At 41.9% G+C, this 13,539-nt stretch overlaps 1 protein-coding gene across 1 annotated transcript in view; it reads right to left on the bottom strand.

The window, feature by feature from the left end:
* Nucleotides 1-13,165, bottom strand: part of cdk4 (cyclin-dependent kinase 4) — a 36,521-nt gene extending 23,356 nt beyond the window's left edge. The window contains 2 exon segments of the mRNA NM_001016742.1: nucleotides 6,743-6,995; nucleotides 13,102-13,165. Coding sequence (NP_001016742.1) covers nucleotides 6,743-6,960 — 218 coding nt within the window. The 5' untranslated portion in view covers nucleotides 6,961-6,995; nucleotides 13,102-13,165.
* Nucleotides 13,166-13,539: the final 374 nt, after the last annotated feature.

The following is a 13,539-nucleotide window of genomic DNA, read 5'->3' as shown; positions in this document are numbered from 1 at the left end:
TCTGATCAGCTCAGGGAGAGCCCTCTACCCTTTTGCCCCCAGAAGGGCAAAACCGCTTTGTAGTTGGGAATCCGATCCCCTGTTATCCCGGCTTCTGCTATACAAACACATTAGCTGCACTTTAGCCTATAGGATAAACCATTGAAGCTCTTTGGGATTAGTTCCCAGAATTCCTTGTGTTTATTTGCATATATATCCTCATAAGTATGCAAATAAACACAAGGAATTCTGGGAACTCCTTAACTCTTATGATTTATTTGTATAGTTTCATTGCTATCTGTATAATGCAGGGTTGCCTTAAAACCAGTTTAACATTAACCCTTTCCCTGAATGAATGGAAAATAAACTTGCATAATTAACCTTTTCCCTACCAGCGGCTGAGGGGAAGGGTTAATAAAGCACATCATTTCAATAGCTTTTGTCTATTAAAGGAAGAAGCTCCACTCTTTTAAAGGAGATCATAGCCTCCTATTAAAAGGAATTAACTATTATTATGATGTAGAGAGCGATATTCCAAACAATTTGCAATTGGTCTTTGTTTTTTTAAATAGTTTGCTTTTTGTTCAGCAGCTCTCCAGTTTGGAATTTTAGCAGCTATGTAGTTGCTAGGGTCCAAATTACCCTGGTAACCAAGCAGTGATGCGAGACATGGAATTTGAACAGGAGAGGGGCTGAATAGGAAAATATGTAATAAAATATAACAATAATAAAACTGTAGCCTCACAGAGCAAGTTTGTTGGCTTCTGACCCCCAGTGATCATTTAAAAAATATAACAAATAGAAAAAGAAGACCAATTGAAAAGTTGCTAAGAACTGGTCATTCCATAAACATACTAAAAAGTTCATTTGAAAGTGATCTACCCCTTTCAAGCATGGGGCAACATTTTACCCACATTAGTTGCTTCCACAATAACTTTAAAAGGGCCACTGCACAGTCCAACTTAACATATCAGCGCTATAGAATAGGGATATTTACAAATGATTCCCTTTTCTCTGTAATAATAAAACAGTACCTGTACTTGATCCCAACTAAGATATAATTACCCCTTATTGGGGCAGAACAGCCCTATTGGGTTTATTTCATGGTTAAATGATTCCCTTTTCTCTGTAATAATAAAACAGTACCTGTACTTGATCCCAACTAAGATATAATTACCCCTTATTGGGGCAGAACAGCCCTATTGGGTTTATTTCATGGTTAAATGATTCCCTTTTCTCTGTAATAATAAAACAGTACCTGTACTTGATCCCAACTAAGATATAATTACCCCTTATTGGGGCAGAACAGCCCTATTGGGTTTATTTAATGGTTAAATGATTCCCTTTTCTCTGTAATAATAAAACAGTACCTGTACTTGATCCCAACTAAGATATAATTACCCCTTATTGGGGCAGAACAGCCCTATTGGGCTTATTTAATGGTTAAATGATTCCCTTTTCTCTGTAATAATAAAACAGTACCTGTACTTGATCCCAACTAAGATATAATTACCCCTTATTGGGGCAGAACAGCCCTATTGGGTTTATTTCATGGTTAACCCTTTTACTGCCAGCCATTTTGGTCAAAGCGGAACTTGTATTGCCAGACAGTTTTTGAACATTTTGCACTGTTTCACTTTAGGGGCCTTTCCTCGGGGGGACTTTTAGTTTACCAAGGAAAACAATATATCGTTTTTTTCAGAACAACCTAAGCTTTCAAAATATGGTAGAATTTTTGTGTAATTCCAATTCTGTAACAAGATATAGGCTTCTAAATGTCTAAAAATGCAAAAAAAATCAAATTTTCCATAATATAATCACACATACTAGAAACAAAAATTATTTTATGCACGAATATACAACTGATTGGGAAAGTCCCATGTCTCCTGAACGTGCCAATACCAAACACATATAGTTTTATGGAGATTTCTCACTTGTATAGGCCACAAACTCCCAGCAGTACACTACCAAATTCCCAAAGCACTGCTCCAAAAAAACTGCATACTTTGGAGTTCAAGGCCAAAATTCCACTAACAGAAGGTTTATCCCAGAAAATTGTACATTTTTGGAAAGAACAGATTCTGGGGAATCCAGAATAGGTAGAACTGTCTGTCTACTCCAAACTATCAAGTCGCAATGCTTTCCTAAAGTTATTGGTTTTTATCAAAATTTGTGATTTTTTTTAAAAATCGCTTCAAAGCTTCTAGTCTATAGTATCTTATCTCCTACAGGTCATAAAGTAACCAAATAAAACACCCTAAATATGAACGCCAGGGGTCCCCTGAACAGTTTGATGCCCAATATGTATAGGTTTAGCTAAGTATGTGGCATGTAGGGGCCCCAATGGGAACCCCCATATGTACTGTCATTTCTGTCATTTCAGCTCCTGCAAAATCAACACATTTACATCATTATATGTGGGATAAAGCTACAAAAAAGTACCCCCACCCCAGAAAGCCATATATTTTTGGAAAGTACACATTCCCCCGAATCTAAAATGGGTACCCATGTCTTTCTACTCCAAAGTACCAAGCCGCACAGCTTTTCTAAAGTTAGCAATTTTGATGACATTTCCAAAAATCCCCTCAAAGCTTCCATTTTGAAGCATCTTATCTCCCACATAGCATTAGGTACCAAGATAAAACACCCTGAATTTGAACACCAGGGGTCCACTGAACAGTTTGATGCCCAATATGTATAGGTTTACCTAAGTATGTGGCATGTAGGGGCCCCAATGTGAACATACCCCCATATATACTGTCATTTCTGTCATTTCAGCTCATGCAAAATCAACACATTTACATCATTATATGTGGGATAAAGCTACAAAAAAGTACGCTCACCCCAGAAAGTCATATATTTTTGGAAAGTACACATTCCCCCGAATCTAAAATGGGTACCCATGTCTTTCTACTCCAAAGTACCAAGCCGCACAGCTTTTCTAAAGTTAGCAATTTTGATGACATTTCCAAAAATCCCCTCAAAGCTTCCACTTTGCAGCATCTTATCTCCCACATAGTGTTAGGTACCAAGATAAAACACCCTAAATTTGAACGCCAGGGGCCCACTGAACAGTTTGATGCCCAATATGTATAGGTTTACCTAAGTATGTGGCATGTAGGGGCCCCAATGGGAACCCCCATATGATCTGTCATTTCAGCTCCTGCAAAATCAACACATTTACATCCTTTATGTGGGATAATGCTACAAAAAAAGTACATTCACCCCAGAAAGCCATATATTTTTGGAAAATACACATCCCCCCGAATCTATAATGGGTAAATATTTCTTATTGCTACAAAGTACCAAGCTGTAAAGCTTTCCTAAGTTTGCAGATTTATATGACATTTCGAAAATCGCATAAAAATGTTGCAATTTGCCGCATTTATCTCTCACAATTTCTTGATAAAGATCAGATAAAGACAAATCACCCCAAATAGGAACACCAGAGGCCTACTGAACAGTTTGATGCCCAATATGCATAGATATACCAAAGTCTGCGGTATGTACTGAACCCAAAATGAAAATAGCGCATAAGGATTTCTCGCCTGCCAGCTCAGCTTTTGCTCACAGAGCCCCCTGTCAGTGTATTATGTGCCAAAACTTCCCCTAACCATACAGTGACCCCCACAAAACCATATATTTTTGGAAAGTACACATTCTGACAAATCCAACAAGGGTAAAGAGTCCTTTCTACACCAAAGTACCAAGCCGCAAAGCTTTCCTAAAGTTATCGGTTTTTATGACATTTCAGAAAATCGCCTAAAAATGTTGCAATTTGCCGCATTTATCTCACACAATTTCTTGCGTACAAAGGCAAGTCCCCCCAAATAGGAACACCAGAGGCCTACTGAACAGTTTGATGCCCAATATGCATAGATATACCAAAGTCTGCGGTATGTACTGAACCCAAAATGAAAATAGCGCATAAGGATTTCTCGCCTGCCAGCTCAGCTTTTGCACACAGAGCCCCCTGTCAGTGTATTATGTGCCAAAACTTCCCCTAACTATACAGATCCCCCACAAAACCATATATTTTAGGAAAGTACACATTCTGATGAATTCAAAATAGGTAAAGTTATTTTGTACACCAAAGTTACACCTGGCAAAGCTACGCTAAAAACAGATCAGGAACACTTATATAGGGATAACATGTGATAAAACCACAAAAATTGTGCAAATCAGTGAAACAACAAAATAAGTTACATGACAGTGTAATTAGTGGCCAGAATATCTGATCCAATAGTTACGTTGTCAAAATAAACAGTTTTTAGGTAAAAGAAAATAAAAACAAAGTGGTAAAATGAAAAAAAAAAAAAAAAAAAAGCAAAACAAAAAAAAACCAAAGTGTTTGTGTATACATGTGTGTACATGTGTAAAAGCTGTGTGATAGTGTGTAAGTGTGTATATGAGTGTAAATAAGTGTATAAAAGTGTGAAAAATGAAAAAAAAAAAATGCTAAAATGTGTGCTGTAAGTGTGTGTAAATGTATGTAAGTGTGTATAAGTGTGTAAAAGTGTGTAAATGCAAGAAAAAAAAAACTCCTTACCTGTTCCTGAAGACCCGATCGCTCCTTGCTCATTTGGGCCGGCGCTGGGGGAGAGGGAGGAAGCAGCAGACGCGATGCGATCGCGTCTGCTGCTTCCTGGAGGGTCCTGCGAGCGATCGGCTCGCAGGACCCTGATGACAGCCCCCCTGGCACATTGCCCAGGGGGGCTGTCATGGTTAGAAGCCCTCTGCAGCGGCGGCACATGCCGCCGCTGCAGAGGGCAGCGCTTAAACGCCAACGACGTATGAGACACGTCGTTGGCGTTTAAGCCCTTTTACTGCCAGCACGTATGCCATACGTGCTTGGCAGTAAAAGAGTTAAATGATTCCCTTTTCTCTGTAATAATAAAACAGTACCTGTACTTGATCCCAACTAAGATATAAATTACCCCTTATTGGGGCAGAACAGCCCTATTGGGTTTATTTCATGGTTAAATGATTCCCTTTTCTCTGTAATAATAAAACAGTACCTGTACTTGATCCCAACTAAGATATAATTACCCCTTATTGGGGCAGAACAGCCCTATTGGGTTTATTTAATGGTTAAATGATTCCCTTTTCTCTGTAATAATAAAACAGTACCTGTATTTGATCCCAACTAAGATATAATTACCCCTTATTGGGGGCAGAACAGCCCTATTGGGTTTATTTCATGGTTAAATGATTTCCTTTTCTCTGTAATAATAAAACAGTACCTGTACTTGATCCCAACTAAGATATAAATTACCCCTTATTGGGGCAGAACAGCCCTATTGGGTTTATTTCATGGTTAAATGATTCCCTTTTCTCTGTAATAATAAAACAGTACCTGTACTTGATCCCAACTAAGATATAATTACCCCTTATTGGGGCAGAACAGCCCTATTGGGTTTATTTAATGGTTAAATGATTCCCTTTTCTCTGTAATAATAAAACAGTACCTGTATTTGATCCCAACTAAGATATAATTACCCCTTATTGGGGGCAGAACAGCCCTATTGGGTTTATTTCATGGTTAAATGATTCCCTTTTCTCTGTAATAATAAAACAGTACCTGTACTTGATCCCAACTAAGATATAATTACCCCTTATTGGGGCAGAACAGCCCTATTGGGTTTATTTAATGGTTAAATGATTCCCTTTTCTCTGTAATAATAAAACAGTACCTGTATTTGATCCCAACTAAGATATAATTACCCCTTATTGGGGCAGAACAGCCCTATTGGGTTTATTTAATGGTTAAATGATTCCCTTTTCTCTGTAATAATAAAACAGTACCTGTATTTGATCCCAACTAAGATATAATTACCCCTTATTGGGGGCAGAACAGCCCTATTGGGTTTATTTCATGGTTAAATGATTTCCTTTTCTCTGAAAAGCAAATATTGTGGGTAGAATAAAACATTACTATTTTACCTGCCACAATAGGCCCTGGGGCCACTACCCATCCCAAACACAGCACAGAAATGTCTTCTGTAACCACTGTAAACACAGAGCCCAGAATCCCCTGCTCTATGGAGCTGCTGCTGCTGAACTACAATTCCTTGCATGCTTTTGGCTTTGGGAGAAAATGACAAGCATGTCGCAGGGCCCGCAGCATTTATACAGAACAAACAAGGAGTCGAACGTGTCCTTTCATATCATGGGAAAGAATGCGCAGCTGTATCACTACCTGCACACAGCAGTCCAATGATTTCAAGGGGAACTGATCCTATAAACTCCACCTAAAGGGGATGTTCACCTTTAAGTTAACCCTTAGTATGTTATAGAATGTCCTAATATATATATATGTATGTATGTATGTATGTATGTATGTATGTATGTATGTGTATATATATATATATATATATATTTTATAAAGGCCAAAAGTCTCTTCTGCCTCTTTCCTGCTTTCAAATGGGGGTCACTGACGCCAGCACCCAAAAACTATTGCTCTGCGAGGCTTCAACTTTATTATTATTGTTACTTTTTATTACTTATCTTTCAATGCAGCCCCTCTCCTATTCATAATCCCCTCTCTCCTGTAAACCACTGCCTGGTTGCTAAGGTAAATAAGACCCTAGCAACCAGATAGCCGCTGAACAAAAGGCTAAATAACTGAAAACCCATATATAGAAAAATGAAGATCAACTGCCAATTGTCACTGTCTGCATCATATTAAAAGTTAATTGAAAGGTGAACTACCCCTTAAATCATAGCACGTTTAAAGGAGAAGTAAAGGTTTGAACACACTTACTTTACAATATTCGGATGGTCGAAATGCTCGAGGCGCTTCAGCAAAGCGACCTCCCTGACCGTAGAGAGGGGGAGCCCGTTCTCGTTGGTTTGCACGCGCACATTTTTGAGGGCCACAAACTTTCCGCTCTGAAGGTCTCGGGCCTTGTATACCGTGCCGTAGGCCCCAACGCCGATCTCTGCCACAGGTTCGTACTGCCCCTTCATTTCTTTTGCCATATTCCAGATCGGTATATTCCTCTAGAGCCCCCAATCTGAAAAGAATGTGAGATTAGAGCTTAGTGATATCACAAATGTCCCACCAACCATTCAGTGGTCAAGAATAACAGAAGTCACCTAAAAATTAAATGACCTGTTGAAAGGCACTTTATATGGGGGGCACAGAACCCCTCAGGGACTGCTAATATCCTTATCATTTACAGTAGGGGGTACATTATCCCTTATAATACATGAGTGATACTCAGAGTTCCCTGTATAACTCAGCCTGCAGCCTTGTGCCTTTATATGGGCACAGAACCCCTCAGGGACTGCTAATATCCTTATTATTTACAGTAGGGGGTACATTATCCCTTATAATACATGAGTGATACTCAGAGTTCCCTGTATAACTCAGCCTGCAGCCTTGTGCCTTTATATGGGGGGCACAGAACCCCTCAGTGACTGCTAATATCCTTATCATTTACAGTAGGGGGTACATTATCCCTTATAATACATGAGTGATACTCAGAGTTCCCTGTATAACTCAGCCTGCAGCCTTGTGCCTTTATATGGGCACAGAACCCCTCAGTGACTGCTAATATCCTTATCATTTACAGTAGGGGGTACATTATCCCTTATAATACATGAGTGATACTCAGAGTTCCCTGTATAACTCAGCCTGCAGCCTTGTGCCTTTATATGGGCACAGAACCCCTCAGTGACTGCTAATATCCTTATCATTTACAGTAGGGGGTACATTATCCCTTATAATACATGAGTGATACTCAGAGTTCCCTGTATAACTCAGCCTGCAGCCTTGTGCCTTTATATGGGCACAGAACCCCTCAGTGACTGCTAATATCCTTATTATTTACAGTAGGGGGTACATTATCCCTTATAATACATGAGTGATACTCAGAGTTCCCTGTATAACTCAGCCTGCAGCCTTGTGCCTTTATATGGGGGGCACAGAACCCCTCAGTGACTGCTAATATCCTTATCAGTTACAGTAGGGGGTACATTATCCCTTATAATACATGAGTGATACTCAGAGTTCCCTGTATAACTCAGCCTGCAGCCTTGTGCCTTTATATGGGGGGCACAGAACCCCTCAGTGACTGCTAATATCCTTATCATTTACAGAAGAGTGATCTAGTAAAGGGGATCTAAATTGAATTTTACAAAACAAAACACAAGCAAAGGCTGCCACTCCCTGACTGTATCAGCCATACTCCTGAGAGGGGCCCCTGTTTCCCCCTTACGGCTCAATGCAGAGCCAAGTCCACCCTTTCACACACTGCACAGCAGCCATTACTGAGCTGGAGCTGAAAGTGGAGCTTTCCCTTATCCCAGTGCAAACGCCAGTTTGTGCTTATTTCTGCATTATTTTTACTTTAATCCCTATCTACGCTGCAAACAAATTGGTCTTCATTTTTTATTCTTTTATGGCTTTTCAGTTACTGAGCTTTTTGCTCAGCAGCTCTCCATTTGGTATTTTAGCAGCTATCGGGTTGCTAGGGTCTTACTTACCCTAGCAACCATGCAGTGGTTTAAAGGAAAGATGGGAATATGAATAGGAGAGGACCTGAATAGAAAGATAAGGAATAAAAAGTAACAATTACAATAAAACTGGAGCCTCACAGAGCAATAGTTTTTAGCTTCCGGGGTCAGTGACCCCCATTTGAAAGCTAGAAAACTCAAAAACTATAAAAAATAATGAAGACCAATTGCAAAGTTGCTAGGAATAGGCTATTCTGTAAAGGTGTCTAAAGGTTAACTTAAACATTATTATTATACTGTAAGATTTAACCCTCTACTTGCTATTTCTGGGAGGACGAGGAGGAGGGGACAGAATACTCTTAAAGGGCCAGTAACAAAGACAAAATGCCCATTTAACAACCCTGCAATCCAGTGTGTGCAAATTATTTAACAAACCATATTTAGCATAATAATGTTCATCCCCCGGAGCCGGGGGGGGGGGGGGGGGGTAGAAAGACAGGAATGAATTCTGACCCCTCTGTACGACCCCAGTTTGATGCAATTACAATGTGAATAGACCAGCAGCCTTTGCTATGCGGAGCGCGCCCTTATGGCACATTGCACCGCTACAATGGGGGCCGTTTCTATGGGAGGAACCACCAACTTACTGCCCAGTTCCAATAAACTTTTAGTATCTCGTAGAACAGTCGGTTCTAAGCAACTTCTCAAATAGTCTTCATTATTTATAGTTTATGAACTATTTGCTGCCTTCTAACTCTTTGCTTCTTTCAAATGGGGGTCACTGACCCCGGCAGCCAAACCCTATTGCTCTGTGAGGCTCCAGTTTTATTGTTACTTTTTATAACTTTTTTCTATTCAGCCCCTCTCCTATTCAAATACCAATCTCTCATTCAAACCACTCCCTGGTTGCTAAGGTAATTCAGACCGTAACAACCAGATAGCTGCTGAAACTATAAGCTAGAGCTGCTGAACAAAAAGTGAAATAACTAAAAAAAATAAAAAATGAAGACCAATTGCAAATTGTCTCAGAATATCACTCTCTACATCATACTAAAAGTAAACTCAAAGGTGAACAATCCGTTTAATATGGCATTTTATCACCTTTATTTATAGAGTGGCAGGCAGTTACGCAACACTGTACACTTAAGGGTGACGACACACGGAGCTACTAGTAGCAGCTACTTGTTGTGGCTACTAAAACAGATCATTTACTGATAATAGTCTCTACATGTGTTTTAGCAAAGGCAATTCTCCGTATTGTCTATGGCAGGGGATTTTCTAGTGTTTAGTAGCCGTGAAAACGTAGCTGCTACTAGTAGCTCCGTGTGTCTTCATCCTTAAGGTCAACAGTAAGAAAAATGGGATTTTTTAATTTATTTACCCATATGATACCATAAGCTTAGTCCTTTAGGGTGAAGACACACGGAGCTACTAGTAGCAGGTACTTGTCACGGCTACTAAAACAGACAATGCTGATCATTTACTGATAACTGTCTCTACATGTGTTTTAGCAGAGGCAATTCTCAGTATTGTCTATGGCAGGGGATTTTCTGGTGTTTAGTAGCCGTGAAAGAGTAGCTGCTACTAGTAGCTCCGTGTGTCTTCATCCTTAAGGACAACAGTAAAGGTGGCCATACACGTGGCGATCCGACGATGTTTCGTACGACCATCGGTCGCACGAAACATCGTAAGATCCGCCACACACCATTCAGGGCTGAATCGGCAGGTAAGGAGGTAGAAACAATAGGATTTCTACCTCCTTCTGCCGATTCAGCTCTGAAGGGAGAATTTTGGTCAGGCGCCTTCTATGGCGCCCGATCAAAATTTTCAAACTTGTCTGATCGGCGAGTCGTCCGATATCGGCAGCTTCCTGCGATATCAGTCGACTCGCCGACATGCCATACACGCACCGATTATCGTACGAAACGAGGTTTCGTACGATAATATCGGTGCGTGTATGGCCACCTTAAGAAAAATGGGATTTTTTAATTTATTTACCCATATGATACCATAAGCTTAGTCCTTTAGGGGGAAGACACACAGAGCTACTAGTAGCAGGTACTTGTCACGGCTACTAAAACAGACAATGCTGATCATTTACTGATAATTGTCTCTACGTGTGTTTAGCAGAGGCATTTCTCAGTATTGTCTATGGCAGCGGTTCTCAACCTGTGGGTCAGGACCCCGTTGGGGGTCGAACGACCCTTTCGCAGGGGCTGCCTAAGACCATCAGAAAACACATATCTCCAATGGTGTTAGGAATAATTTTATGGTTGGGGGGTCACCACAACATGAGGAACTGTATTAAAGGGTCTTGGCATTAGGAAGGTTGGGAACCCCTGGTCTATGGTTTCTGGCATTCAGTAGCCGTGACAAGTAGCTGCTACTAAGTAGCTCAGTGTGACTTCACCCTTATTATTATTATTAACGTTTATTTATAAAGCGCCAACATATCCCGCAGCGCTGTACAATAAGTGGGTTTCATACATTGGGCATACAGAGTAACATATACAGCAATCAGTAACCGATACAGGAGAGGAAGGGAGCCCTGCCCAAAAGAGCTTACACTCTACAAGGAGTAACATATAAAGCAATCAGTAACCGATACAGGAGGGGAAGGGAGCCCTGCCCAAAAGAGCTTACACTCTACAAGGAGTAACATATACAGCAATCAGTAACCGATACAGGAGGGGAAGGGAGCCCTGCCCAAAAGAGCTTACACTCTACAAGGAGTAACATATAAAGCAATCAGTAACCGATACAGGAGGGGAAGGGAGCCCTGCCCAAAAGAGCTTACACTCTACAAGGAGTAACATATACAGCAATCAGTAACCGATACAGGAGGGGAAGGGAGCCCTGCCCAAAAGAGCTTACAGTCTACAAGGAGTAACATATACAGCAATCAGTAACCGATACAGGAGGGGAATGGAGCCCTGCCCAAAAGAGCTTACACTCTACAAGGAGTAACATATACAGCAATCAGTAACCGATACAGGAGGGGAAGGGAGCCCTGCCCAAAAGAGCTTACAGTCTACAAGGAGTAACATATACAGCAATCAGTAACCGATACAGGAGGGGAAGGGAGCCCTGCCCAAAAGAGCTTACACTCTACAAGGAGTAACATATACAGCAATCAGTAACCGATACAGGAGGGGAAGGGAGCCCTGCCCAAAAGAGCTTACACTCTACAAGGAGTAACATATACAGCAATCAGTAACCGATACAGGAGGGGAAGGGAGCCCTGCCCAAAAGAGCTTACACTCTACAAGGAGTAACATATACAGCAATCAGTAACCGATACAGGAGGGGAAGGGAGCCCTGCCCAAAAGAGCTTACAGTCTACAAGGAGTAACATATACAGCAATCAGTAACCAATACAGGAGGGGAAGGGAGCCCTGCCCAAAAGAGCTTACACTCTACAAGGAGTAACATATAAAGCAATCAGTAACCGATACAGGAGAGGAAGGGAGCCCTGCCCAAAAGAGCTTACACTCTACAAGGAGTAACATATACAGCAATCAGTAACCGATACAGGAGGGGAAGGGAGCCCTGCCCAAAAGAGCTTACACTCTACAAGGAGTAACATATACAGCAATCAGTAACCGATACAGGAGGGGAAGGGAGCCCTGCCCAAAAGAGCTTACACTCTACAAGGAGTAACATATAAAGCAATCAGTAACCGATACAGGAGGGGAAGGGAGCCCTGCCCAAAAGAGCTTACACTCTACAAGGAGTAACATATACAGCAATCAGTAACCGATACAGGAGGGGAAGGGAGCCCTGCCCAAAAGAGCTTACACTCTACAAGGAGTAACATATACAGCAATCAGTAACCGATACAGGAGGGGAAGGGAGCCCTGCCCAAAAGAGCTTACACTCTACAAGGAGTAACATATAAAGCAATCAGTAACCGATACAGGAGGGGAAGGGAGCCCTGCCCAAAAGAGCTTACACTCTACAAGGAGTAACATATACAGCAATCAGTAACCGATACAGGAGGGGAAGGGAGCCCTGCCCAAAAGAGCTTACACTCTACAAGGAGTAACATATACAGCAATCAGTAACCGATACAGGAGGGGAAGGGAGCCCTGCCCAAAAGAGCTTACACTCTACAAGGAGTAACATATAAAGCAATCAGTAACCGATACAGGAGGGGAAGAGAGCCCTGCCCAAAAGAGCTAACACTCTACAAGGAGTAACATATACAGCAATCAGTAACCGATACAGGAGGGGAAGGGAGCCCTGCCCAAAAGAGCTTACACTCTACAAGGAGTAACATATAAAGCAATCAGTAACCGATACAGGAGGGGAAGGGAGCCCTGCCCAAAAGAGCTTACACTCTACAGGGAATTACTGGACCCCCCCCATGTAATGAACTGCACCTCAACACTGGACCAATGAAACAGAACTTTACAAGTTCATGAAAAGAACCAATCAGAAGCAGAAAGACCAGACCCATAGTAAGCTGATTGGTTGGTTACCAGGAAGGGTACAAGTGGGGTGCCCGGGGGGGGGGGATATACCAGGACCCGTCTGATTTTGGGTCATAAAGGGGTGACGGCTGTGCTGCACTTAGTCGGATAGGCGGCCCCCCTGCTGTCAGACTTCATTAGGGTGCCCGCAAGTTCTTCCTTTCCCCCCCAGCCCCGCAGCGTTACTTACCCCTCCCGCAGCGCTGCTACCCGCACTCTCCCAGCCTCATGTCTCACAGAACATCCCGCAGCCACATGCGGCACTGGCGTCACCGCTGCACGTAAGCGCGTAAGTGACGCACACACGTAGCCGCCCGGTGGGAGGGGCGAGTAGGCGGGGCGCAGTCGGAAGCTGAGAGTAAAGTGGCGGTAGTTGCCCCTCAGAACCTGGTTGTGTTTACGCTACTCAAACGCCGTGTAGTGTTGGAGAATAAAAAAAAGAAACATCCCAGTAGAAAGTAGTGGTACAATCTCATACTCTGTAGGGCAGACAGATAAAGCCTAAATAGAATAGAAATGGGAGCCTCTGTCTATGCTGGCCAGTTGCATGCTGGGTATTGTAGTTTTATAGTAACCCTAGCTGTAGGCTAATTGTTAGATACAAACTACATTACCCAGCATGCAGTGG

This window comes from Xenopus tropicalis, chromosome 2, assembly GCF_000004195.4.
Source record: "Xenopus tropicalis strain Nigerian chromosome 2, UCB_Xtro_10.0, whole genome shotgun sequence".
Lineage (NCBI taxonomy): Eukaryota > Metazoa > Chordata > Amphibia > Anura > Pipidae > Xenopus > Xenopus tropicalis.
Note: the sequence above shows the minus strand (reverse complement) of the source record. Positions and strands in the feature narration are given on the sequence as shown.